The 25,637-nt window shown below is 41.9% G+C and overlaps 1 protein-coding gene and 1 long non-coding RNA gene across 6 annotated transcripts in view; one reads left to right on the top strand and one right to left on the bottom strand.

Moving 5' to 3' along the window:
* The window catches only part of LOC136358081 (uncharacterized), an 829,601-nt gene that overhangs the window by 67,510 nt on the left and 736,454 nt on the right, over nt 1-25,637 (top strand). The gene's annotated exons all lie outside the window — the stretch shown is intronic.
* CTDSPL (CTD small phosphatase like) overlaps nt 1-25,637 on the bottom strand; it is a 79,022-nt gene that overhangs the window by 32,277 nt on the left and 21,108 nt on the right. For all 5 annotated transcript variants that reach the window (XM_066313770.1, XM_066313736.1, XM_066313754.1 and 2 more), the window contains exon 2: nt 1,160-1,314. In XM_066313770.1, coding sequence (XP_066169867.1) covers nt 1,160-1,314 — 155 coding nt within the window. The remainder of the gene's footprint in view (nt 1-1,159; nt 1,315-25,637) is intronic.

The following is a 25,637-nucleotide window of genomic DNA, read 5'->3' as shown; positions in this document are numbered from 1 at the left end:
CCCTTCAGCACATCCATGCTAGATTTCCCTCCTTTCACTCAAAATGTACCTTGGCTGGCTGAAGAAGTCTAAAAATACCTGTACAACCCCTCCTCCTGGCAGATTTTCAGTGCATTTTACCTCTGTGAGAGCAGTTTCAGCAAGAACTGTTACAGTTCAGACTTCACCTCCAGAGTACTCGACATCTCCATCACTTTCATCTTGCTCTCCTTCCCTCTCTCCCACCAAATGGTTCCTTGCTCTTTCTCCTGAGCTTTTCAGAGTTCAAACACAACCAGCAAAATTCAAACCAGAATAAAACTAACTGGACAGGGGAAGTAAGGAATCAGCTGCATCAGACATGAAAAATCATGTGAAAAACAGAAGGGTGAAAAAAACCCATCGAGACATCTCCATTTCTGCCATTATTCTCCTGAATTTGAAATCTCAGTGTCCTGGAAACTGAATGGAAAACTTGGCATTCCTGTGTTTGCCATAGTGAACTGAAATTCTTCAGTTCATAACACAAATGCTCTCAGTGTTACCAGATTTATAAAGAACACACACGTTTGTGTTGCACTGTTTGTATTCTATCTGTATTTGCATCCCAAATCTCCATCCATTTGACTCATTAAACAAAACTCAATAACCTGGAAAAAGGTCCCAAAGCTGTTATCCCTGGACTCAGCATGGATTGAATATAAGTGGACTGCTTATTAAAAAAAGGTCTAAATAATAATGGTTCTTTTGATTTATTTTTATGTCACAGAAAACCTTTTAAAGTGATGTTCAGAAGGTTCCACTGTTCTCCAGTGGGACACATTTTAACCTCCCTGTAATCAGGAAAGGGACACTAAAGCTGGGGACAACTCAGCAACTGAAATTTTATGCGAAGTCTCCATTATTTTTAGTGTCTTTCAGGTTCTAAATGTATTTTCAGGTTTTAAATGTTGGTTGCTTGTAAAATGTAGAGTGCCAACACCCATAACAGAAATATTAGTTTTATATCACAGATGAACAGACAGCATTAGCAACCCACCCTCAAAACCAGTCACCTTTTTCCTGTAACTCACAGCTGCTCCCCACGAGGGACATTGGTCAGGACAAACCTTTGGGAGGAGAATTAAGCCTTGCTTACAAAACAACCCACATGACAGCAAAGTAAGACCAAAATCCTGACCTTCTGAAGTCCTCCATTCTCCTCCACCAAAGGAGGCAGAGCACTGGTGCTGTTGGTGGATGGTGGCTCGACATTGTAGTCACGAAAGCAGCAGAATAAGGTGCTAAAGATACTTCGACTCCTCTGCTTCTTCAAGCTGATATTACATTGGGACACTGGGAGAACAAAAGAAAAAAAAAATACAGCAGAAAAATAAATTCATGTGGTACAGAGCTGGTTTTCCAGATTACAGCAACTGAGCTGAAGATGCAGAGTTTTTATACCCAGAAATCTTGGTCAAGTCTTAAGATTACTGAGATTTTCCAGCATATTGAGATCCATTTTTCTTCTTTTTTAATACATTTTTTTCCCCTTGCCAGACTCGTACAGTGACATCCTGGAACTCTGCATCATCACACTGAGACAACACAGGGAGTTTTCCCAGTAACATCCCAAGTGGATACTGCAATTACATGAAATAACTCACTGCTGAAACTTCTCTCTGGACCGAGGAAGGGAAGAGAAATCTGTGACATTAAAAAAGAGGTGACAAAAGGTCTAAAAACCAGAGATGCACTCAATGCCTGCTGTAGGGTTTTTACACAACTCCACACATCACATGTGGAACATTCAGAAATCCTGAAATCCTGCAAGGGAAAGCTCTGAGATGTTTCTGAGTTTCCTCTGTTACTGTTTGACAGCACTGCTGGAAAGGCAGAAGACACAACACAGAGGCTGCAGGGACAAGGGTGGTACTAAACAAAACAGGAGCCCTGGCCTTGACTTTCAACTTGCTTATTGGTCTACCAGGATAAAAATAACCCTAAAGTGGTAAAAAAAAAATACATACAGCAGAATGAAAGCAAGTTTTGCATTTTTAAAGAATGAAAACTGTAGTTAAAAGCAATAGTTTAGAGGAAAGAAATGCACATAAGACATCTAGGGATTCCCCTAGGGAAAAAACCTCCTGAACACACATTAAAATGAAAAAAAAATAAATTAAAAGAGTTGGAGAAAAGTTTTAGAATGTTTTAAGTAATACTTGGTTTGTTCACCAAATATTTTAATTATCTATTACCATACTTATAGATAATGTTTATTTAGAAAAGTATTTGTTTCCTACTTTGGGTAGGACATCAAACCCTCCCCCATGCCAAAGTCAGAGAGTAAGTAAAATTCTTAGTAAGTCCCATCATTTCCATATTTGCCAAAACACTTTTCCACTTTTAGGCAGTGAGCCCTGCCCAGGTTCAGTTATTAATTGCTCTTAAGAGCAAAAGGTACCAATATCAAAAATTAAATGGGTTTTATAGACTTTCACCAATTTAAAAAGTACTCTGATAACAGGATAAAGTCAGAACTGTGCAGAGATTTGTGTGCTTAAGAAGTGTTTCATTACTTTAAAAGACATCTGTAAACTGAAACCAATCCAGCACCACTTATCAATCCCCCAGTTAAACAGAAAACACATGAAGAACTCTGGCCACCAGTGCTACAAGTTACAGTAAAAGACTAATTCTCAAAATGTCAAATTCTGTTTGCAACAACACAGCTTTAGAAATCCCCAAAGGATACCTGGGCACTTGGGAAGGACATTTTCAAAGCATTAAGAAAAAAAAAAAAACAAACCAGTATTGCAAGCACAAGCAAGTTAGCTGCAATATAATCCTGGCAAGGAGAACTCCTTTCCGACATTAAAAATTGAAATATGCTGAAATTAGAACGGGAGGAACAATGCTGTGTGTCCTGCTGCCTACAGCTACTGCCACAGAAACCTTGCCAGTCATTTCTGGTTTGTTTTCAGCCTCTACTTAAAAATATGAGGGCAAATTATCTCGTTTGAATGCAGTTATCAATTACAGCAGGGCGCTTAAATTCCTAACTCACAGCCTCAGCTGCATAACAGATCAATAGGAGAATTAATACTTGTATTGTATCAACTTATAGAAAAAGACAGCAAATTGTCTAAATAAACATTCAAAAATCTCTAGACAAAAAATACTGATTGGTCCAAACCTTCTAAGAATACTTGAGTCCAATAATACATTTGAAATTTGGCCACTCCCTTTCGCTGACTGAAACATTTTACCAGGAAAAATAATCCTTCATGTTGGTTTTTCAGTTTTGGCAATTCTGCCATTCATAACACAGTGCTGTTTCAAATAGCTCTTTCCACTAATTTAGACATAATTTTAAAGGGGTTTTCTTTAATAAGGTATTATAGAGGCTTTACAGTAACTTAATAAATGATGATTTCTGATTGTCAGTAAGGGACAGAAGTTCTCAGGTGGCTTTATGTGCTGTGCTATGTTAAAATACAAGTACTGCACACAGAGAAAATGTTTGCACCCATATCTCATATTCAGCAACTCTGACAGTGTTGTGCATCATGGAAAATAGTTTCTCCTTCCTCAGTTACCCTGAGCCACCTGCAATCCACATGCTGTCTGCTGGATTTGCTCTCCTTGAAGCACTGGCAGCAGAAATACAACAACTATAAAGGTGCAAAGAAGCACTGATGCTGAATTACCAACACAAACTCAGGCATTCTGCATGGCAGGAAATCTTAAAGAGGAAAAAAAAACTGCTGAGGACAAAACCTGACATTGCTTAAAAGCTCATAGGTGAGACCAGGTAGTGACAATAATGAAAAGGTAAATGGAGTTATCCAAACTGTGAGTTTGAGCAGCATCCAGCATATGGAATTAAAAAAAAAAAAAAAAAAAAATTCTCTCCCCTCCGTCTGTTAGAAAGTTACAAGCTCAATTTCTGGGGCTGATTTCCCACACTGAACCATCATTACCCCACCATGCTGAAGGCTGAGGACACCTCAGTGACACCTCTCAAGCCCTGCACATGGAACGTGTCAACGCTGTGTCCCCAAAAAAACCACCCAGGCAACACAAAAATGTGTTATGTGTGAAAGCAGAGAAGACTGAGAGCAGCAAGTGTCTGCAGGAGGGTTGAAGAAAGGATCAGGGTGAAGCTGGAGAGATGCTTTCCCCTCCCAGCACCCCCGGTTCACTCCAAGCGCAGTTTAAGGATCTCCCCATCTGAACACACCAATAACCCAATAAACCTCAACAAACTCCTCTTTCATGGCTTTGCCCCATCACTTTTTGACCCTACACCAACTTTTAGAGCCCAAAGTATCATATGGCAGGAAGGTCCAGCAGCTCAGCTGCTTCAGAACTCCAAGCATCCCTGTTTCTTACATTTCTGCAGTCCCTACTTTGTCTTTTTGAAGCAGGAAGAGAGAGAGACTGGAAGCACACCCAATATCCAGGATGAAAGGAAGAAATTCCACCATGAATTTATACACCCACGCAATGCTTTGTTCTCTTGCTTTTCTAATAATTCCTAATATCTTACTTGAGGTTTACAACAAGGGAGCATTGGGCTACTGTGATTTTTCAGATCTGATTATAACAAAGAGATCTCTTCATCAATAGGGATTTAAGGCACCACTGCAAATATAAACCAAGAATTCTTCTATCTTCCCATGCAGAAAATGTCACATGTATCTACATTTAATTCCATCTGCTATTTTAAAGGCCAGTCATTCAAACTCACACTCCCTTCCTACAACTTTTCCCAGTTAAGTTTTAAATCTATCTACAGATGCACATATAAACACACACATCTATTTACACGCACCAACAAACACAGAACCTTGTCCCTCAGTAATTTTCATCACTTTATTTCCTTTTCCATGTGGTTTAAGGCCACACTGAAGAGCAAAGTGCACAGATCTCACATTGCTTTGCCAGGGATCTCCTGGAGGTCTGCAAGAGCCTCCAGTGAAGCATTTGGTCCAATTACCTGAATTTGTAAAACATTATCTGTGAAACAGGAGAAAACTGGAGCACAGTTGCTCTTGTCTAGAAGGGAAGTAACTCTGGTGCAGATTGCCCCCAGTTTAGGGTCTCACCTGCAATTTCCAGATGCCATTTCTTAGGACAAACCCCACTGCCCATGTCCCCTGTGCCACTCCCTGTTTAAGGGTATGTTAATCCCTGAATTGTTTGGCACCCCAAGACAGCCCCAGAACTGTGCTTATGGAAATCTTCTGGCAGGTCTTAACAAACTCACAGCACTGCTAAGGCTGGGGAGGGGCTCAAGGAAAGATAAAGGCAAGTTTTAAAATAAATTACTGTAATCACGTAAGCTTAAATGGGAGGTGTGGAGCCATACTGGGTGGTTTATAAGAGAACGGGGAAAAAAACACCATAACACACAGAAAAAACACCATAACACACAGAAAAACACCATAACACACAGAAAAACACCAAGTATTAACACACAGAGCTCTAATAACACAAATGTCATAACAGAAATTAATTACAGCACCTTCTCCCAGCTCCTTTCACACCAAGCAGGAGGCAGAAGCCTTGTGCTGCTCTCCCACCAGGGCACTTCCAGCAGCAGCACAAGTTACACAGCCAAGAAAAAGGTTTTCCTCTCATGCACTGCACTCCAAAAAAAAGTTCAGTCTAGGGCTTCCCCCATCAGATTCTCCTGGAGTGGTGTGACATTACAAAAGCAGATTTTTGTGCAGCCACAGCACCACAAACCCCTCGCTGCTGCAGGAAGCCACCTCGGGATGACTGCAAGGCTCCAAGCCCACCCCTCTGCAGCTAATTACTGCTGAATTTTCCCTAATTAAATGAATGCAATATCCAGTTCTCCCAAATAACATCAACTGGGTAATGAGGAGACTTCCCTGCTCACAGATGAACTCGCTAAATGCAATAAAATGAACATCTGGGGTTATGCTGAGCTCTCACCATAAGTTTGTTTATGACACAGGATGGGAAGAGGCAAGTCAGAATTAAGTGATATCAAACAAAGCCTTTCTTCAAAGGAAGCAGTTTTAAAAGCTAGACATGATTAGAGATGCCTGATTTCTCCAGCTTCTTAAAAGGCTGTGTATCTGATCTTCTCAGAAAAATGAAATTTTATATCCCACATGCCTTGAGATAGAAACAGTTAAGTAGAAAATCATCAGCTTGCTGACACAGCTCTTCTTTTTTGTGATGTGACCAGGACAGAAATTGTTTTACAACATTTGGTGCCAAATCTACATGTGATGCTCTCATAAGTTTGGTTTTAAAATGTTCTTTGGAATTTATCACTGAAAGGTTTCATCTCCCAAGTAAATTTTGCAGCAAATACAGCAATAAAAGCCCTGTCACATACCTGAAAGAACCACCCACAACTGGTTTAACCTTCAAGCATCTATAGCCCAAGCTAATTGCTCTGCTTAAATTCAGCATGTTATACCCCAGAATTATCTTAATTTCAACTGAAACTGGCAATCTTTCTCCCCCCTACAGCACAATTAAGTAAAAGTAAGGTTTTGGGTTTTCCACTGAAATTGTTACTTTGAAGAGAGGGATCCCAGACTAGTTTAGTGAAATAAAAATCTCTCAAAAACATTTGTCTCTCCCTCTCCACCAATCTGTTTCCCAGGCATTCCATTAGTAGTTCGCTCTGGATGGAGTTGATTAAATAGTTATGGGCAAGGAAAAAAAACTTAAATATACATAAGGCAGGTGGGGACATGAGGAAAAAAATAACCAAGTAACTAATTTTTATTTTTGAAATAATTTCTTTAGGTCAGTGCACTTGGATCCGAAAAAAATGTCAACGTGATTTAGGGGCCTTTAGGGAATTTCAGGAAAAAAAACCACCTTAACTTTACTCATAGTAAATGATTCCATGATGCTTTGGAAAACAAGCTTAGGAGTTGTACCTGTATGCTAGGATGAAACAGCTACACACAAACTGCTTTTCCTGTAACTTATCCTTCTATCTACTTATTCTAACAGAAGCTACCCAGTGGATATCAGAATACTACAGTCCTACTTCCATACCTCCCAAAATTCCTCTAAAAATACAATTTCACCTAGTACCCAGGACAAAAAAAAATCATCAGGATGGATGATAATTCATCCATAAATTCAAGGAAAGCTGTATGAAGAAAAAGGAATTCTACCTAAGCAAACAAAGCTTTTGAAATGTTTCTGTTGCAGCAGCTTAAAAGCTAAAAAAAAACCCACCCTTATTTCACCCTCCCTACATCAATTATTTATTACAGTCCTCAAATCTGGGCAGATGAAATATCTGCTGTTGGTTATTGGATGCTCATATTTTAAGGATCAAAGGTGGTGAAATTCTAAAGTCACTTCTAGAAGACATGCCTGAGAACTCAGCACTGCTGTCTCTGTAAGGGCTGTGATGCTTCATGAAACATAGCCAGTGTATGTTAAAAACTGCACACAGGAGCCTCTTAAATGACAAGGAGGGATAAGAAACCATGAAAAGACTCAAAACAGTCCAAGAACCTGATGGATCTCAAGGCAAAATCCAAAACCTTAAAGCTGTTGCTGCACTTCAGCCTTCACACTGTGGTTTGGCTGGACACACATACATATACATCTGATGGTATAACCCTCATATAAGCCATGATTTAAACATCTTCTGCAGAATTCCACAAGCGAGGAGAGCTGCCACTAGGCAAGATCATGTAAAAATAAAATTCATCTGTCAGAGCCCAACTGTGGCATTTATTCAGCCCTAACACTGAAGGCAGATTCATGGCTGCAGGGGCATCCCCATTTCAGAGTGAAGCTGAGAAGTTAAATACTGCTTTAAGAACCCAATTAACCTGCTGAACCATGTTCTGAGTGAAACACCTTCCAGCTCAAATTAAGCAGAGCAGAATTTGGCTGCTCCCTCCCCTGCTCCAGTGCCTGACAAGCTGACAGGGCTACGCTGAGACCACTTCCAATTCCAAAAAGCAGCACGTGTAGATCCGTATCTCCAAAGGACTGAAAAGTAGGGCTCCTGTAATCCAGGAAGGAACTAATTAACAAGCAGCACTTTCATTCTTGTGCCTGTATTGCTTGCCACTGAAACAGCCACTGGGACAGAAGATGGATGAGAACACAAAGGGGATGTCAGGAGATGCTCAGCTCCAGTAAATGCCCCAGCAAGAGGAGCCAGGGAGCTGCTGCACCTTTGCCTTTGGAATAAATACCTGGACAGTTCTTAAAGAGGAGCTGAATGTGCCCATCCAGCCTTGGAGCAACCAGGATGGATTTAGCCCAATCAAGGATAACCTGTGCACACTTCTTTTTCACAGGGCTAAAAAGCTACTGAGCACACTAAAAAAGGTGCTCCAAAGATATAAAACATTTTTTAAGGCACACATGCACAGCTCATAGTAAAATCTTTTCCTAGTATCTGCTTTTTTATTGAGAAGAGGGACAGCATTTCACAGGTTCCAGAGCAGCTTGTGAACACACATGCTCAAAATACATATCTGGTTTAAAAAGTAAATGATTAAATGAGTAAATAAGTAAGTAGCCACGCCCCACAATCACCCATCAGCTGACAGGCTCAAACATGTAAAAAGGACCAGAACCACTTAAAAAAAAAAAAAAAAAGAAATAACACACTGATGTGACACTACTCTACACTCATTTCACACTACACTCAAGACCAGGTTTGCAGCACTGGAGTTCAAGTTCAGTGCTAGCTGGCAAAAGGGATTCAATTCCAAGCTTTTTGCCTTGAAATCTTTCACTCCTGGAGTGAAATTCGTATAGTGCAAATGCGATGCTTCAAACCAGTTTAAGGGCAAAGTAAAATACAGCAAATAAGGAGAAAGGAGCTTCAGTGCCATGGTTTGTAACTGGGTGGTAAACCAAGCTAACTGAAGTATGCAAGCAATGCTATGGAGATGTATTATGATACAAAATAAACAGAACTTTCTGCTGTGGCATTATGGAGCCCTCTCCCTGTCCCTGCAGCGCTTCAAGTGTTTTGTCTTAGCCCAATAATCTATAAATATTACAGAGCAACAGCCACAGAGTGATCCATTTACAGCACTGGCACACCATGATGGTTCACTCAAAAATGGTATTTTTTTGTGAAAAACAAAGCATTTGGGACTCTGCAGCATTTCTTTGCAGTCTGAGCAAGGCTGGAGCTGCTGGATCTGGATGTTTTCCCAGCGCCGAGGTTTGGAGGGGCAGTTGAACAGGAAATACTGCGCAGTCTGTGCATGCATTACATTCCTGTCCCGCCCCGAGCAGCCGCCAACAAACAAACCTTTCTTCTAGTCAAAGACACAGAGAGAGAGAGAGGAAAAAAAAAAAATAAATACACTGCACAAAGTTCACCAGCAGATGTGGCCTGTGAATCCAACCCAGCCTTTTCTGCTGATAAAAAGAATTCCATGTATTTGCAATGTTGGTGTAACGTCACGGTTTGGTGAAGCTGGATCAGCAAAGACCTGGCAGTTTAAAGCTGTAAAATCTGAGGTTCTGTGAGCTGCTGCACCCACGGCAAAGGGTTTCTCTTGAGGAACAGTTTGTCAGATATTAGTATTTACAGGTATTTACAATAAAAAGGATGGTTTTATTTCCATTTTACTAGGCACTTGTTTTACACCGTCAGTAGCACACGGCGTTTGCGCGTCTCCATTTAATTCTGAACGGCTCCACGGTTGGCCTCTCTGAAAACAAAAAAATTCTGGCAAATATTGAATAATGATTTGTTAAACACTTCAGAAGGAAGACAAAGGAGAAACCAACTAATGGGAAGAGGAGCAGCACACGGGATCAAAATGGCTGGGATTGTCAGTCAGGGCTGATCCCCTCCGGCATGGCGAGAGGATCCAGGGAACGGCAGGGAAGTGAATGTCAACAAGCACGTGTTTATAGAGCAGAAATATGTCCAGCATCCGCTCTGCCCCAGCTTCTGCTGACGTGGGACACGTGGGAAAGGCAGGAGAGAACAATTTGCTCCATCCCCAGCAGCTCAAACTCAGGGAAAAAGCAGGAATGGGCAAGCGACAGGCAGCATCTGGAGCCTGGCACTAACTGCTACCCCCAGACATTCATTCAACTCACAGCTGGCATAATAATAATAATAATAATATTAATATTAATAATAATAATATTAAATTTTTTAAAGAAAGAGGGATAAACAAGCTAAAGAAAAGCCCTTCTGGGAGAGTGTTTTCTTACTGCACAGGGTACGGACAGACAGAAGGATGGACGCTCACATGTGGCACGGACACGCACAGCTTCTGCAGCCCCAAGCCACATTTTCCTGAAGAATTTATGCCATGAAATCAGTATGAAGTTACTGAAGAGCTGTAAAAACCTCTTCTTCTGTGCTCCACAGGCACCACACAGTGTGTAAAACACCAAGTTACCTTGCCACACAGCTTTTACCCAATTATTGATTTTTGAAGACAAAGAGAGATCCAAATCTATGTAATATTGCTGGACATCATCCCATAATCAGCTCATTTCCTTATCAAATCTGCTCAGTTTAATAAACTGATCTCTATAAGGGCTTTAATAGGGTTTTCTTTCCCCCAGTGACCAAATTCAGAGCCTGAGGTTGTGAAATAAAGCCGAGCTTCTTCCTGCCTCCTGCCATGCACAGGTTGACTCAAATTTAAGTGACAGTTTTAGTTCTTTTTTTTGACTTGAGAAGTGTAAGACAAGTGGTTCACCAAACACAAAGGTAGAAGAAATTCCTCTACTTCTCCCCCCCAAAAATACCACTACACCTCCAACCAAAGCCTTATCAAAACCCTGTTCATCTGAAGAGAATAAGCTTAATGTAATTTTCCTAAATATAGCCCAAAGATGTTCCCATAGAGACAGCAACATTCTCTGTGGTACTTTTTGCAGCAAATACTTCAGCAAGACATCAAATCCAAAGCATTAGTCTATTTTTACAAGCTTTCTCCTCTCTTTCCTAGGAACAGCTCTTCTCTAACAAATTCATCTTGCAAAAATATGTTAAAGGGTGCTCCTCTGCAAAGAAAAGTTTTGTTTCTCCATTTCGCCTGATGAATTTTTCATTTCATCCCTGGGGATATTTTTGGGCCAAGTCTAATTCCTGCCGGGCAAATTCAACTCATCCAAAGTTTGCTCCCCAAAAGATACATCTTCAATAGCAAAAAAATCAAACTGTGACATCTTTTCTGCAGTTCCTCTGATTTCTCTTTCTAAACCCCATTGATTTCTCCCAACCCACTGGTATTTTGTGGATATTGAGTGCAGGTCTCATAAAATATTCACCCTGTGAGAAAATACACATCTAAAATGATGCTGCTTCTGGTGTCACGTTCTACAGAACCAAAGCCATTTACATCATGTAAGTTCTGGAAAAAGATTCTTAATGGAGCAGGGAACAATGTGTGACCACGTATGAAATATTTACCTTGTTTCTTTGCAAAAAAATAGAGGTGGCTTAGCTTCAAAAAGACACTGACTTAAACAGAGATGTAGATTTATGGGGTGTGATTACTGTTTTTCCCCATTCCTCCGTGACCCTCCTCAAATTTCGCTATATTATGAAACCCAGATACAAAGGAATAAAGAGGAATCCCACTCATTTGGAAGAGGAAACTTTCTCTGAATCACTTTATTATCTGTGCTTCAGTCATTCAGAGAATCTAAAAGCAACAGCTGTTTCTAACAACTAGAAATGCCCTTAAAATCGATTTACAGGCGTCATACAACAAGTTTCACTTAGCAGGTTACGTGAATCCAGCCCTTCTGGAAGCAAAATAAAAACATCAGATTTTGATTATAAACTTATTTGTTGCAGGGATTTCTCAAGAAGAGGTCTGGGTTATACTGGAGTGTATCTGCTGGGACAGAATCTCAGCTGGAGAAATTGTTGCCAAGGTAATTTCTTCTCCAGCTTTAGCTTCCATGAAGCAGATTTTACCTTATCTTAGATTACTCTTCACAAAATCTTTTTTAAAGATAATTACAATATTTATAGACATGTAGATATAAATGCCTATTACAGAGAAAAAAATGTAATTTTATTTGCTGCCTTCTTCTTCAAGCTGTTGAATCCACCCTCACCAGTTAAGCTGGAAAGAATTTTGATCAATTTACGTTTTCAGTAAAACCTACACATCTTCTGTAACTATTTTAGACCTAAAGTAATTACAATATCACCCACTGTGGGTTTTCAGTTCAATTGAAGTGTCACCTGCAGAACAGCAGCTCTACCAGGTATCTCTGACAAAAAATTGAAGCTGTAACAGAGCATCTATTGTTACACACTAAGTAAAGAAGTAAGGAAAAAAAAAAAAAACCCACAGAAGCACATTGCAAAGTCTCATTAATAATTTGCTAAGATATCTCGCATTGCCCTGGTGCTGCATCTCTCCTTCAGTTCTCAAACTCCTTTTTTTCCTTTTTTTTTTTAATATTAACTGTGTTTTCAGCTGATCCCAAGAAATAAGCTGGAAAATATTCAATCCCAGCTCTTCTGACCTTGTACTTTGGAGTCATGAATATTTTATCAATTCAGCATTCCCAGACCATTAAAAGCAGCACATTCCCACCTGGAAATATGATATTTAGAAAGCTAAAACTAGATTAGGAATGAAACAAAAGACACAGGAAACTGCAAGCTTTGTATGATAAAGTGACTACAGTTTTGACAAAAAATAAAAGCAGTGAAACTTGATGAACTTCCAACAATTCCTTTCTAGAACAAAGCCACAGTTTATTGCCTGTTGAGAAATTCAGCTAATTTTTGGTTGGTTTTTTTTGTTGTTTGTTTTTTTTTTTTTTTTTTTTTTTTTGGAGGAGGGGAGTTTTTTAAAAAAGCATTTTGGTGTCTTAAACAAGCACTCAGATGCCTCCACCACTGACAATTCAGCTGCAGGTTGCAACAGCTGCAGACACGTTTAATTGCCTCTCCAAATACCCACAACGTCGAGTACTTCTGACCTATTTGAAATACCCTAAACTCTGTACTAAAGGAATGCACAAGATTTAATGCCCCTGCTTCAGCTCCTGACAATCCTGCAGCACTGAGAGCAGCCCACTTGCTATTTCACAGAGGAGGCATGAGAAAGCATGAACAACTGAGTGCTGTGTAACTGAGGATATTAAATAACCAGCGTCTTCAAAACTACAAGTTTAGAAACATTAAAAATAAACTGTTTCCTTAATTATATTAGAGGAGAAAAAAAAACCTCCAACAAAACCAGTACAGTAATTTTTTTGCTGCTTACTGGAGTGAAAATGATGATCATTGTAATGATGTAAATTCATCCTACAAACCCCACTCCTGTCATCCCCAAACAAAGTCCACATATTGACCTCACCAAAGGTAGGCTACAAGGAGGTAAAAAAATTGCACCTCACCCCATTAACAAGGCTGAAACTCTCCCCTGGCTTACTTCTTCAGCATGTGCCTTTGTGCTAATTTTAAGAGAGAATCCAGGGATGAGGCAAGAGAAATTATTCTAATTCTGCATCTTGCCCAAGCCCCAGCCTCTCTTAGCCTACATTCCTGCCCAAGCTGTTTATGCAGAACACTTCAGATCAGCTGGTCTCTGCCCAATCTGGCAAAAGCCCTGCTGTTTTCCTCCAGCACTGATGCAGAGGCAAGGGTGAGCTGTGTATTTAGTACATAATGATGCAATACCATCCCCACTGCTCTGCATCCTTTTCTCTCTTGGCATGAAAGAGCCAGACTTTCACCATTTACATTGAACTGATCATAGAAGCCTAAGAAGGCTTGGGTTGGAAGGGGCCTTAAAGAGCAGCTGATTCCACCTTCCACTCTCCCAAGCCCCATCCAACCTGGCTTTGGACACTTCCAGGGATGGGGTGAGAGAGCTCACAGCCCTGCTGTTCTCACAGGTAAAGAAAGCCAGGTCTTGCAGAGCACATTTCATCTCCTAGGCAGGCAGGAGCCTTGCCCTACCACCAGCACTTTCACTAGCAGAGGTCCCAGCTGGGCTCAGGGCACAGAAGCAGCCCATGAGCTCACGCAGGAGCCTGGAGCAGATGCTGGATCCAGCACATTTTACTGCACTTAGCTCAGATGGGAAACCCCAGGCAGCAGGACACATAAATGCTCCATCACATGTAGTCTATACTTACAGATACAGCCAAGCACTCAGAGAGCCATCCTGAGTCCTGCTCCTCTCCCAGCAGGTAACAAGCTCCAAGCTGAGGGTGCCCCAGCCCAGCATCACTCCTCTTCAGGCACTTCCCACTCCCTGTGCTGCTCTCAGCCCCTCTGCACTGACCCCACACACAGGTGTTCACACAGCAAGCCTCTGCCACGTGGGCCCTAATGTGCCCTAAGAGGGGCACAAACCCAACAATTCCTGACTGAAAACCTCGGGGTGCCCCCAGGAGCCCCCAGCTGTGTGCAGCAAAGCAGTGCCTAAGCCAGTCACACCTGCACAGCTGGGTGTGTTGTTTATCCTGACAGCTTTAAAAACCCCTTTTGGCACAAACAGTGTGTATTATGTTCTGTACCATACCACGGCACAAGCAATTTGAAAGGCTTTTTTTTTTTTTTTTTTTTTTTTTTTATGGCTACTGGCTGAGCCTTATCAGTTTGGGCAGAGCCCACTTGGCTCCTTCTGCCCAGCCCCAGCACATTCAGTGAATTACTCAAATCTAAACAGACTCTGCATTTGAATTGCTCTCCCAAAGCTCTACAGAGCTGCAGCAGGAAAGCTCTGTGTGCACTGGCACGCCTGCTGCAAAGCAAGATAAATATCTGGCACCTCTCCCGCTCCTACAGAACCAAAATGAGGACAAATAGCTGCATTATTGGCTTCATTAGGGACTGTCTTAGATCTTCTTTCTCCTGGTAAAATAGAAAAACATGACAAGGGAGACACTGGAAAAGGCTGCCCAAGGAAGCAGTGAATGCCCCATCCTTGGAAGTGCTGGATGGAGCCTGGAGCAACCTGGTCTACTGCAAGGTGTCCTTGCATGGCAAAGACACCAGTGGGTCTACCATCATCAAGGTCCCTTCTAACCAAAGCCACTCTGGAATTCTGTGACATCCACGACCCAACAGGGTTTTCCCAGACCAAAATCTAACAAATATCAAGAGTACAAATCTGGACGTAACTCCTGCAGTGCTGCAGGGACATTCTCCTTTCTGCTCAAGACCTGCATCCCAGTGACACGTGAGCAGAAATCAAGGCTGGAGTCCCCTCCCATGGGTCCCCATACACACAAGGAATTCCAGCCCTACAGAATAAACAAAGTAAGGTCCAGTGTGTTGGAACCACACACTGCCAAAAACCTCCTGCCAAGACCCAGCCAGCTGGTGGGGGGAAGTCTCTGGACAGTAATGGGTCTCAACATTGAAAAAAACTGGTTTATTTTCCTGTTTTAACTACATCATTACAGCTCCCAAGTAGTTTCTGTGAATATTCTCCTCACCCTCCAGGCAGCTCGGCCACCAGCCCAGCTGACCACAGCACAGCTCACAAAGCCAAGCTGATAAGCACTTGTAGGGCACAATGCATCTGATTTGTCTGCACCAGAACCCACCCTAAAAATGCCAATCTTGTTTTTCCTCTCTCCCCTGGGAAGCCCTGATGAACAGCTCAGCTGTTTATACTGCAAACATTTACAGTTAAGGGAAAGATCAGCATCCCCCACACCACTGCCTCGGTCCTTCCTGTAAGTCCCTGGAGCTGGCCAAGACCAGGAACAGTCCAGCAAAACTTGCTGATCCTAAAAATGCTGCAAAATAACCCTTTCATTTAATCCTTCTGCTGCTGTGCCCAGTGCTACTATTTCCTGACCCCTCCACACTACTGAGCTGCATATCCAAATCACAAATGGAGAACCCTGTGCATAAGGAAAACAAAACACAGGACTAGGGCTGAACTGGGAATCTGGACACACAGCACAGTTTTCTGCACCTCTCAGGTGCTGCTTCCAGGATTCCTGAGGGATCCTGTGAGTTCTCCACCATACAAAATGCCACCATACAGAAAATTCTGACGGCAGAACGTTTAATGGCAGAGCGTTTGCTCCAAGTATTTTGTGTACCAGCTGAAAGGCCACAGCACAATTCCCAGGGGAAAAAGCTTACACAAACAGGGCAAAGCTGCTGGATGGGCTTTCACAGCAGTTTTCTTAACACTCTTCCTTCCTCCTGTCACCCAGAGGTGAAAGTGGAAAGTTTTCTCAGGCAGAGGATGCCTTGGCCACTGAGCACAGAAGCAAACACGTTATCCACAAAACTTGGGGGTTTTATTCCTCTCTCATTTTAGGAAATTCAATTGTTCAAAGGCCTTATTTCATCAGCTGGTGTACACATACAGCTGAGCCCAAGCACTGAGGAGGCTGCTTCAGCCCAGCCTTTAATGAAGGATGAGCACAATTTCCAAACCCCTGTGACAAGCCACAAGTCAAAACACGCTTCCAGCACCACCTGATAACACCACAAGGGGATTACAACACTCCTGGGGATGCCTGGACCTGCTCTCTGGCCACAGGTTTTAAGTTTCCCACCACTACCCTGCATCTTCTTTTCAATCTCAAAGATTGTTGTACTCAGGGTTAACATTAAAAAATGGCACTTCCCATAAACCTGAGACATTCCTCCTGTTTTTTTGCTTATGGTACTCCTGCACCAGTTTGTGATTTACGTAACTGAAAGCTTCACAACAAATATTAAAGAATGTGGCCCCAAGTATGTATCAAATTGGTATTTTCTCTTGCAACCCCAAGTTTTGGACACTCCCATCCAAAGGAAAGACAATTCAAAAGTTCCAAGTAATGACAGAAAGTATTAACTGTTCCAAATGACAGCTGGGGACGTGGAATTGGGGCTTACAAAACTCTGGATCAAGTGGCAAGAAGACAACACTGCATTGTACTTCCTAGTAGGATGTATGTCCTGCAAAGCACAGGGAATAAAGTCAGCCCCACCCATGAAAACCAGCTCAAGTCTTAAAGAGAACCTTGATCCACTTTTCTGCTCCACTCCAAATTTCCATCTTTTGGACAAGCAGCTTCCAAGTTTTTGTGCAACGGTTCCTTGTCCATAATTTTTTAAACCCAGTGTAAAAAGCAACTGCAGAACATTTTCTGCTTCAGTTTTATTCTTAGGGAAGGCACACACACATTTTAGTAGGACCTTGGGGCTGAATATATATTAAAAATTGAGAGGTGCTCATATAATTTAATAGTAGGTTCTAGAGGAGCATTTAGCTTGCTACATCCTAACTTTATTCCCTTATCACACAGAGCAAATATTCTTGCTTTATCCAATGTCTAGAAATGACATTATCCATATCCAGGAAATCCTGCTACATGAGGTCTTAGCACTTAAGTAACAATTTAAGTTATACCTTCCATAAGATGTAACTGTGGTGGTTTGGATATTACTAATTCCTGATATTTTTCTTATTCATAAACTAATTATTGTGTAAGATTTAGCAAGGCAATGGAAAAATGTATCTCTCGAGTGGCTTAAACATGCAACTTGCTTTGTTTTTTTTTTTTTTTTTTCTTTCCTGGAGTCATCTAAGGCAACTAAACCAAGGATGATCTAGGAATGAGAAAGTACAAAGGCAAAAGAACACCCGAAATTATGTCACTTGGCTTATACTTCTTGTTTATAGTTATACCACAGCAGGAAATATAATTACAAACATCAGTTTGCACTGGGTATAAAATATTCCAGACTGAAAAGATGCACTGTATTACATAGTACTATATAGTTTCTCCAAATTCCAAAGCTCACACACGTTTTTCCTGCCTTAACAAGCCAAAAGTACACCCAGCTCTGCAGGAATACATGATGTGCACATACACACACATCTGCAAAAGCTAGCTTGAAATGGGCACAAGGAACAAAAATATGCAGCCCAGCCCTGTATCCAAACCAAAGGCAAAAATCTTTAGACATGGAGTTTAAAGCAACTTCAATAAACAATCACTCCATCATTCTAAAAAGCGCATTCTAACTGGAATTACCCTGACTTATTTTAGGAATTGAATTCCACTAATGTTGTACGAATTATTCAATGATTGTATCAGCTTATTTTCAACCAAATTCTGTTTTCTTTTCCCTGAGGAAATTCCAGCAGCACTTGCATGCACCACGCCAATATTAGCAAGAGCTAGAATCCTTTACATTTTTTTTCTTTTTTTCTACACAGATAATGTATTCTTCAAGCTCATTTCCACCGAGGGGAAGGAAAAAAGCTTTTAGCTTGGCTTTCCTCATGAATAATACATTAAAAATTTAATATTAGAGCACAAATCTTCTTTTTAAGCCTCCAGAAACAGTACTGTATTTGCCCTATTACTTTGAAAAGATTCATGTACATATTTAAAGAAGGGTAAACCATAAGCTCCTGTTCTCCATAATTAAGCTGCAACAAAATATTTCACCATTTATCAGCCCCATTCTGAAACAACTCCTTAAAGCTTTGTAACTGTCATTAAAAAAGAGAATCCCTTACCGTATCCACAATAAAGAGTGTAAGACATTCTGTTCCATAACTCAGTGTTACAATCTGAAGTGGAACAGATTTTTTTTTTTTTTCAGCCATTCACAAAAACCTTTTTTTTTTTTTTTTGCATGGAGGAGAATCCTGATTTCAAGGATGCATTTACAGTCCACGTTACTTACAGCAGATGGAAACCCAAACCACAAGGAAAAAAAAAAAAGATGCAAAAATTATTAAGGGAGGAGAGGGAGGAAAACAAGTGCCTGGTGAAAAGGATGAAAACTTCTAGGAAGAGCACAGTCCTTCTAAGAACAGCAGCCACATCGATCCCGTGCCACTTGTCCAAGCCCTGACTCTGCAGGCTGAGGGCTCTGCCATGGCCTCAGGCTCCCGAGTGCTCTTCTCCTGTACTCTTCTCAGTACAAAAATAAACCAGCTGTGGAGCATGAGCCCAGATGTTTCAGGAATCAGAAGGAGCAGGAGCCCAATGATGAAGCTACAGAAATATTTCCAAGCGTTCGCGTCCCAGCTCCCTGGAGGCTTCAAGCATCTTCTCCAGGAAGCCAGCAGCAAGTTCATGACACTCTGAGGAACTGGACAAGGTGTCCTCTGAGAAAGGAGCACACACACACACACTACAGTCTGCAGCACAAAGGACAAACAGAACAAGCACAAACTTTGCACTGTTGAGGGCTGTGCTGCCAGCACAGAGCGCGACTAATGGCTGGAGTCAATGGTCTTAAAGGGTTTTTTTCCCAGCCTAAATGATTGTAGGGATTTCCATGCATTGCCTGGTGGAAGGATGAGCCAAATGGGAGAGAAGAAATGGCCAAAAGAGTTTTTTTATTTTTATTAAAATACTGAAAAACAGAAAGAAATATTATGAACTTGGCTACAGGGCTGCAACTACAAATTTCAGCCAACCATCACCCTTCCCCAATATCCTTTCAAAATAACTTCTAATTTCTCTTTAAGGTATTGGATTCCACATGAGTTGGGATACTCTGCTCACTCCTACAGCAGAATAGTAGGAAACAAAGTTTTCTTCTTCACCTAATTTATTACAATTTTTAAAATTATCATTAAGTTATTGGCATTCAAAGATCTCACTCTGGGTTGGACTTCTAGGAGGCTCTTCCCATTCCCCAGAGAAAAGCAGATTTAAGGTGCAGGACACGGGAATCAGAGACTCTCTCATGCCTCTTCTGCAGAGAATTATCTCCAAACACAGTTGGTCTGTTCCCAGATCACAGATTGTGGAATGAGCTGTAAACCCTGTCACAAACACATTTCTAATCCAGCTCTCGAAGGGAAGAGAATTCCAAGCAAGGTTTGGAATCGGCACTGTGAAAAGCCACCTGGTTTTGCAGCGTCCACGAAAAAGCTCCTACAAACCAGTGTCTCTTCCACTACAAACCTGTGAATTTGGGTTACTTTTTTCCCCAAAAACCTCTCTTTTCCTCCATCTCTGCTGTCGTCTTAAACACAAAACCCATAAGGAGATCTTGCACCAAAACCCTCTGGGAAACAAACTCCTATTGCTTCTGAGGTGTTAAACTCACAGCCAGCTCCTGTGCCCAGCTTTGCTCTGACAGTGACTGTCCCAAAGGTCCCTCGTGTCCCAGAGCAGAAGAACCCCCAGGAGCAGCTGGCAAAAGCGCCCTGATCCACACACAGCCAGTGTTTGTCCATTACCCTTTTCCTTTTGGCTGCTGCCTGGGCTTCGTGAGCTCCTCTCCCCTTATACAGGAAGCTGGGGCCTCAAACTTAATCCTGCACATTCAGTTCTCTGCTCTTCCAGCTACCACTACAAATGTACTCTCCCAGAAAGGAAAAAAAACCCAAAAAAACCAGGCACAGAAAGCTCTCGCAATCCAATCTTTGCTCAGCTTCTCCATGGTGAGATTATTTCTCCTTTTTTTTTTTTTTTTTTTTTTTCTTCCTGGGAGAAAACTGAAGGCAAGATTAACAAATTCCTGCAGCTGAACAAACACACTGAACGTTATTCATCGAGACACAGAGCAGATAATCCAAATCTAAAAGGTACAAACAAACTTTGCAAAACAGCTAGGGCCAGAAAATCTGGAATGTCCCAAGACCTTTATTCACAGGTTTCAGTGTTACTCATCAGGTATTTTCACTCCTGTGAGGTTGGGGAAGCAGCAGCAGCAGCATTTGTGGGTGATGGGGAGGAAGATGGAGGAGATGTGGTTGAAAGAAGAATGAGCTTGGCCACAGCAGCCTGGGAACCCAGAGCACCAGCAAAATGAGGGCAGAGTCATCTACAACCCTAAGTCATCTGCTTTTTCTCTGAAAGCTCTTGAGTTTCTCTGCCAGCCTCTGGAATCAGCCCCTTCCATCCTTAGAAGAGTTTCCTTCTCAACCTAAAAGGCTGAACCTTCCTCTCCTGTCTCTTGGCCATTACAACATTGTCAGGCTCACCCCAGTATGTTCCAAAGGAAAAAAAAAAAACTAACCAAGTATCTTATATTGAAACACAGTGTTTGCTAATGTTATTTGTGTGTGTGTGTGTGTCCCCTCCCAGCAGCTTCCTCAATTCCTTCTTCCTGAACCTCACAGCCTAAAATAGAGTAAAAAAGCCTTCCTGTCATCCTTTCCAATTATTCTGGCGCTTCCTCAGTTACTGACTGTGGGTAAAACTCCTACACCACACAAAAAGACATCTGCAGTTTGCTCCAGTGGCACTTGGGAAGAGCAGGATTGCCTGGACCCCAGACTCACCATTCCTTCAACTGGGATCAGCACAACTCCACAACCACTTCTACAGCGTTTACAAGAAACACTTTTACAATATTTAAGGTGTACAGAAACAAATTGCTGTTTGCTGCTGTACCAAGAGCCTCATCCAAAGGAGCTGATGCCTCTTTAATTCCTGTGGTTGGCTGAGGAACAGCAGCTACCCATGGAAACACCAGGGGAGGTGCAAAGGGCACCACAAATCATACATTAAAAAAAGCCAGACATAAAAAAAGTCAAGGGTGCCTTAAAGTACCCTCCTTAAAATCGAGGTATTCTGGAAAAAGTATTTAATATGACTAAGAAAAGCTGCTTTCTGGAAAGGGAGGGGATAATGGGCAGTGCTTAAGGCACCAGCTGAAGTGATTTATTTCAGGTTGTCTGAGCTGCTGATTCAAGGTGCTTCCCATGGTAAGAATGAACCTGATGCCTTTAAACCCTCACTCTTCATGGTCAGCTACAGATATAATAGTTAATAATGGAAAAGCAACAAGAGGTGGGCAGAAAGGAATAGAAGTGACTATACCTGGATTAACTATGTGCAGAGTTAACCACATTAACACACCTTCTGTATTTGAAAACCTGTATGCCAGTATCAGCACTACTGTGATTTCTACTGGCAAACTCACTGGTGAAAAAATACTGTGGGTCACAGCAGTCACAGAAACCAGGGCAGATATGTAAATAAATGAATAAAAGTCAGGATACCCCTTCCCAGGATAAAAAGACAAAATTCTCAATTTGTTCAGCCTTTTATTGCAGGTCAGATTTTCTACTCTGCTTTCTCCCAGCTCCTTGGAAAGCTCCCAACTCCAAATCCAGAGGACAAAGCTTGACACAGCAGCTCAGAGAAGAAGTCTTTCCAAAACAGGGTACAGCAGGACGACTCCACCATTCCTACAAATCAGCTGTCACGTTGGAATGTGTAAACAGTCATATATCTCTATTTTTTTTCTTATTGCTACGTGTCAGATCTGACTACAACAAACACCTCAGGAGTTTCTAAGGTCTAGCAAAGCTACCAGTTGTCTTGCTCTCAGTTTTTGCAGTGATTTATTCCCCCAAAACTTGAAATAATCTGAATAGACCAATATGAAAAATGCACTATTTATGTTTTGCTCATCCAGTCCCTTTCTATTTGTAGTGGAAACACCCAGTATGCTTTCTATTTCAGTACCTGCAGATCCAGAGTCTGCTCCACTGCATCACCCAAGTCATCAACGACTGACCAGACCTGGACACTGCCACATCCCTCTAAAAGGCCAAATGATACATCAGCAAAAGCTTCTGCACCCATTTTATAGCAGTTTATATGCAGACCAACATTTTTCTACTTTATTCTTAGAAAGCTGCTTTCCAGCTCGTGGCAATCTACTCATTTTCCCTCCCCATGTTATCACGTTACAGAATTAAGTTCACTCCCTGTGGCATGGTTTATTTTTGAAAAGAGAAATCTGCTGGATATTATTGGCTTCCTTGGTTTCTTGCAATATTTCTCAAGTTTCTGTGTTCCTTTCTGAAAACTGAAATTGGAAATTATGAATAAGGCAGCCTAAGCACTATTTTAGTTCTTACGGGGGTTTTTTTAGAAGCTTATTTACTCTTCCCAAGGTGTCAAAGGTAACAGCTCACAGTTCTGAAGTTGTACAGTTTCACACCAGCCACTAGGCATCCAGTGATTTAATTTACCATCTGCTCCCAATTAAAGTCTTAGCCAAGGAGTGATACAAGCTGCCCTCCCCCCAGTTTAATACAATATTTTAGTGTCAGAAGTCAGTGACTTCCCTTTCCTGCTGAGCACCAAACCAAATCCTTTGTCTTCCTTTCATTACTACAATACTTTGCCTTCTCCACAGCCACTGCCAGGTGCATGTTCTGGCAAGCACAAGACAGAGAACATTAAAAATTAATTAAGAAAAAAAATTAAAACCATCCAAAAATATCAGGGAAGCAAAAATATTCTCGCTCAAACCATCCGTGCTGGAAACTAGGGCAGGCTTTTTGCAGACTTCCTTCCCTCCTTCCTTCCTCTTGTGCTGGAAAAACTTATCAACTCAGTGAACTACTCTATTTTCTATGCTTCAATTGAACTGGCACAGCCTGTGCCCGTCTCCACAATAAAAAAACCCTGTTAAACTGCTACATCATCTTAAATCCTATTTTTCTTTCAGGTTTGCATCTGAAGGAACTGAGTCATGTCTCCAGCTCCTCAGAGCTTACTGAAGTTTCCCACCCTGCAGCTCAGTGATTTTAATGTTTTTTGCTCTTTCTCTCTCCGAACTTGTGATAAATGTCACCATTCCTGCCACCTCCCACTTCTGTCCTGTGGTGCCTCCTCACCTGTGATGCCTTTAGGATCCCTCTCAGCTGCCTTTCCTGCTTCAAAGCCTGCTGGAATATGAGAAGGATGTGCTGGAAACCATGCCCTACTCTCTTTTCCCAAGAGTCTATTGCAAAAAAAACCCCAAAAACCACTTCAGCAGCACCTTTTGTGGTTGGAATCTCTGCAGCACTCACCCACCACAGGACACATGCTAAGGGCAGGTACTTGAGTGAAGGCCCAGTGAGGGTTTGTAAGGTTTTCCAAGGAAAACTCCACTGCAGTGTGGCTGTAATGACACCAGCAGTGCTCATTTTCCAGCCTTTTCTGCTGGACCTTTAATGAACCTTGCCCACTGCAGCAGCTCTCTGCTGCTGCCATTTATTTGTCACTTTTGTTATTTCTAACATGTCAACTCAATCTTCCTTTCTTGGTAACCTCATAAATGAAACTCAAACATAAATTCCTGAGTCACAGAGACCCTTCACAGGGCTGCTGGGTGCCCCACCACTCAGCAAGAGCAGGATCATGAAGGTGAGGAAGGACAGAATTAGGGTACATTGTCATGATGTCCCACAGCCCAGGGCAGCAGCCTTCAAACAGCAAATGTCACTGATGTGCTCTGGATCCTCATCACTGCTCCTCTCCACACCTTGGCTCACCCTTGGACAGACTGACCATGGACAGACCCCTCCAAAGTTCCCATGTGCCTTAAACAACAGCCACAACCAAAGAAGGGCAAAGACCTGTTGGAATGAATCCAGAAGAGGCCATAAAGATGCTCCAAGGGCTGGAGCCAGGCTGGGAGAGCTGGGGGTGCTCACCTGGAGAGGAGAAGGCTCCAGGGAGAGCTCAGAGCCCCTTCCAGGGCCTGAAGGGGCTCCAGGAGAGCTGGAGAGGGATGGGGGACAAGGGATGGAGAGACAGGACACAGGGAATGGCTTCCCACTGCCAGAGGGCAGGGTTAGATGGGATATTGGGAAGAAATTCTTCCATGTGGTCACTGGCACAGGTTCCCAGAGAAGCTGTGGCTGCCCCTGGATCCCTGGAAGTGCCCAAGGCCAGGCTGGATGGGGCTTGGAGCAGCCTGGGACAGTGGAAGGTGTCCCTGCCATGGCAGGGGGTGGCACTGGATGGGCTTCAAGACCCTTTCCAACCCAAAGCACTCTGTGAGTCTGTGAATAACAAAGTGTCACCAGTCACAGGTGACAGACTGTCCACACTAAAATCCCCTCCTGCACAAACCCTGCATTTTCCTGCCCATGGCAGATCCCTCCTTTCACAACCACAGCTTTTCCCAACCACATCTGGCTCCCACTGATCCTTTCTCACCAATGCACCACTCAGGTATTTAAAAACCTAAGTGCTGTAACAAATCTTCATGTCCAGATGAAATATGAAAGTCATTTTGAGAGGGGGCATATTAACCCTTAGGGGATGAATCTTACTTTCCTACCAAGACAATTTTAGGTTGTATTTTTCAGAGTTTAAGAATTACCAGAAAGGCAGAGTAGCACACAAAAGTGATCTGGAATTCAGCTCAGGTCCCCACAAAAGCATCTCTTGACAGAATACATTTCCCCTCTGACCCAACATGGGCCAGCTCTGCCCAGCTACTTTTAAGAAAGCTGTCACTGGGACTAAGGCTCCCCTTCTGGAATTAACTCTTTTTGTTGGGTGGGTGGGTTTCTGTAAGCTTTTTTTTTTTTTTTTTTGCTTGTTTAAACATTTTAAAAAATTAGTTATTAACTTAAATGCCTGTGAAAGAGAATTAAAAACAACAACCAACTAACCTTTGTGCAGCTTTGTAGTGTTTTTAAATGAACTTTTGAGGACAGTGTGGACATTGGTAGAATGCACAGGTCTGTACAACACCTATGCACTGCCTTACAGTTCTCCTTACAGGCAGGATATAAATTGGCCACCAACACTTTAATCAGTATTAAACACCCTTAGAAGAAAAGATAAAAATTCTTTTATGGTTGTCCCAGGCTGATTTTTTTTTACACACATTATTTCTGAACATTACTTTGTATGTTCAACTGTTTATAACATTAAAAAAATTAAGAAATATGAGTTCAAGGAGTGCCAAAAAAAAAAAAAGGAAAAAGAAGAAAAAGAAGAAGAAGAAA

Source organism: Sylvia atricapilla, chromosome 1 (assembly GCF_009819655.1).
Source record: "Sylvia atricapilla isolate bSylAtr1 chromosome 1, bSylAtr1.pri, whole genome shotgun sequence".
NCBI classification, from domain to species: Eukaryota; Metazoa; Chordata; class Aves; order Passeriformes; family Sylviidae; genus Sylvia; species Sylvia atricapilla.
Note: the sequence above shows the minus strand (reverse complement) of the source record. Positions and strands in the feature narration are given on the sequence as shown.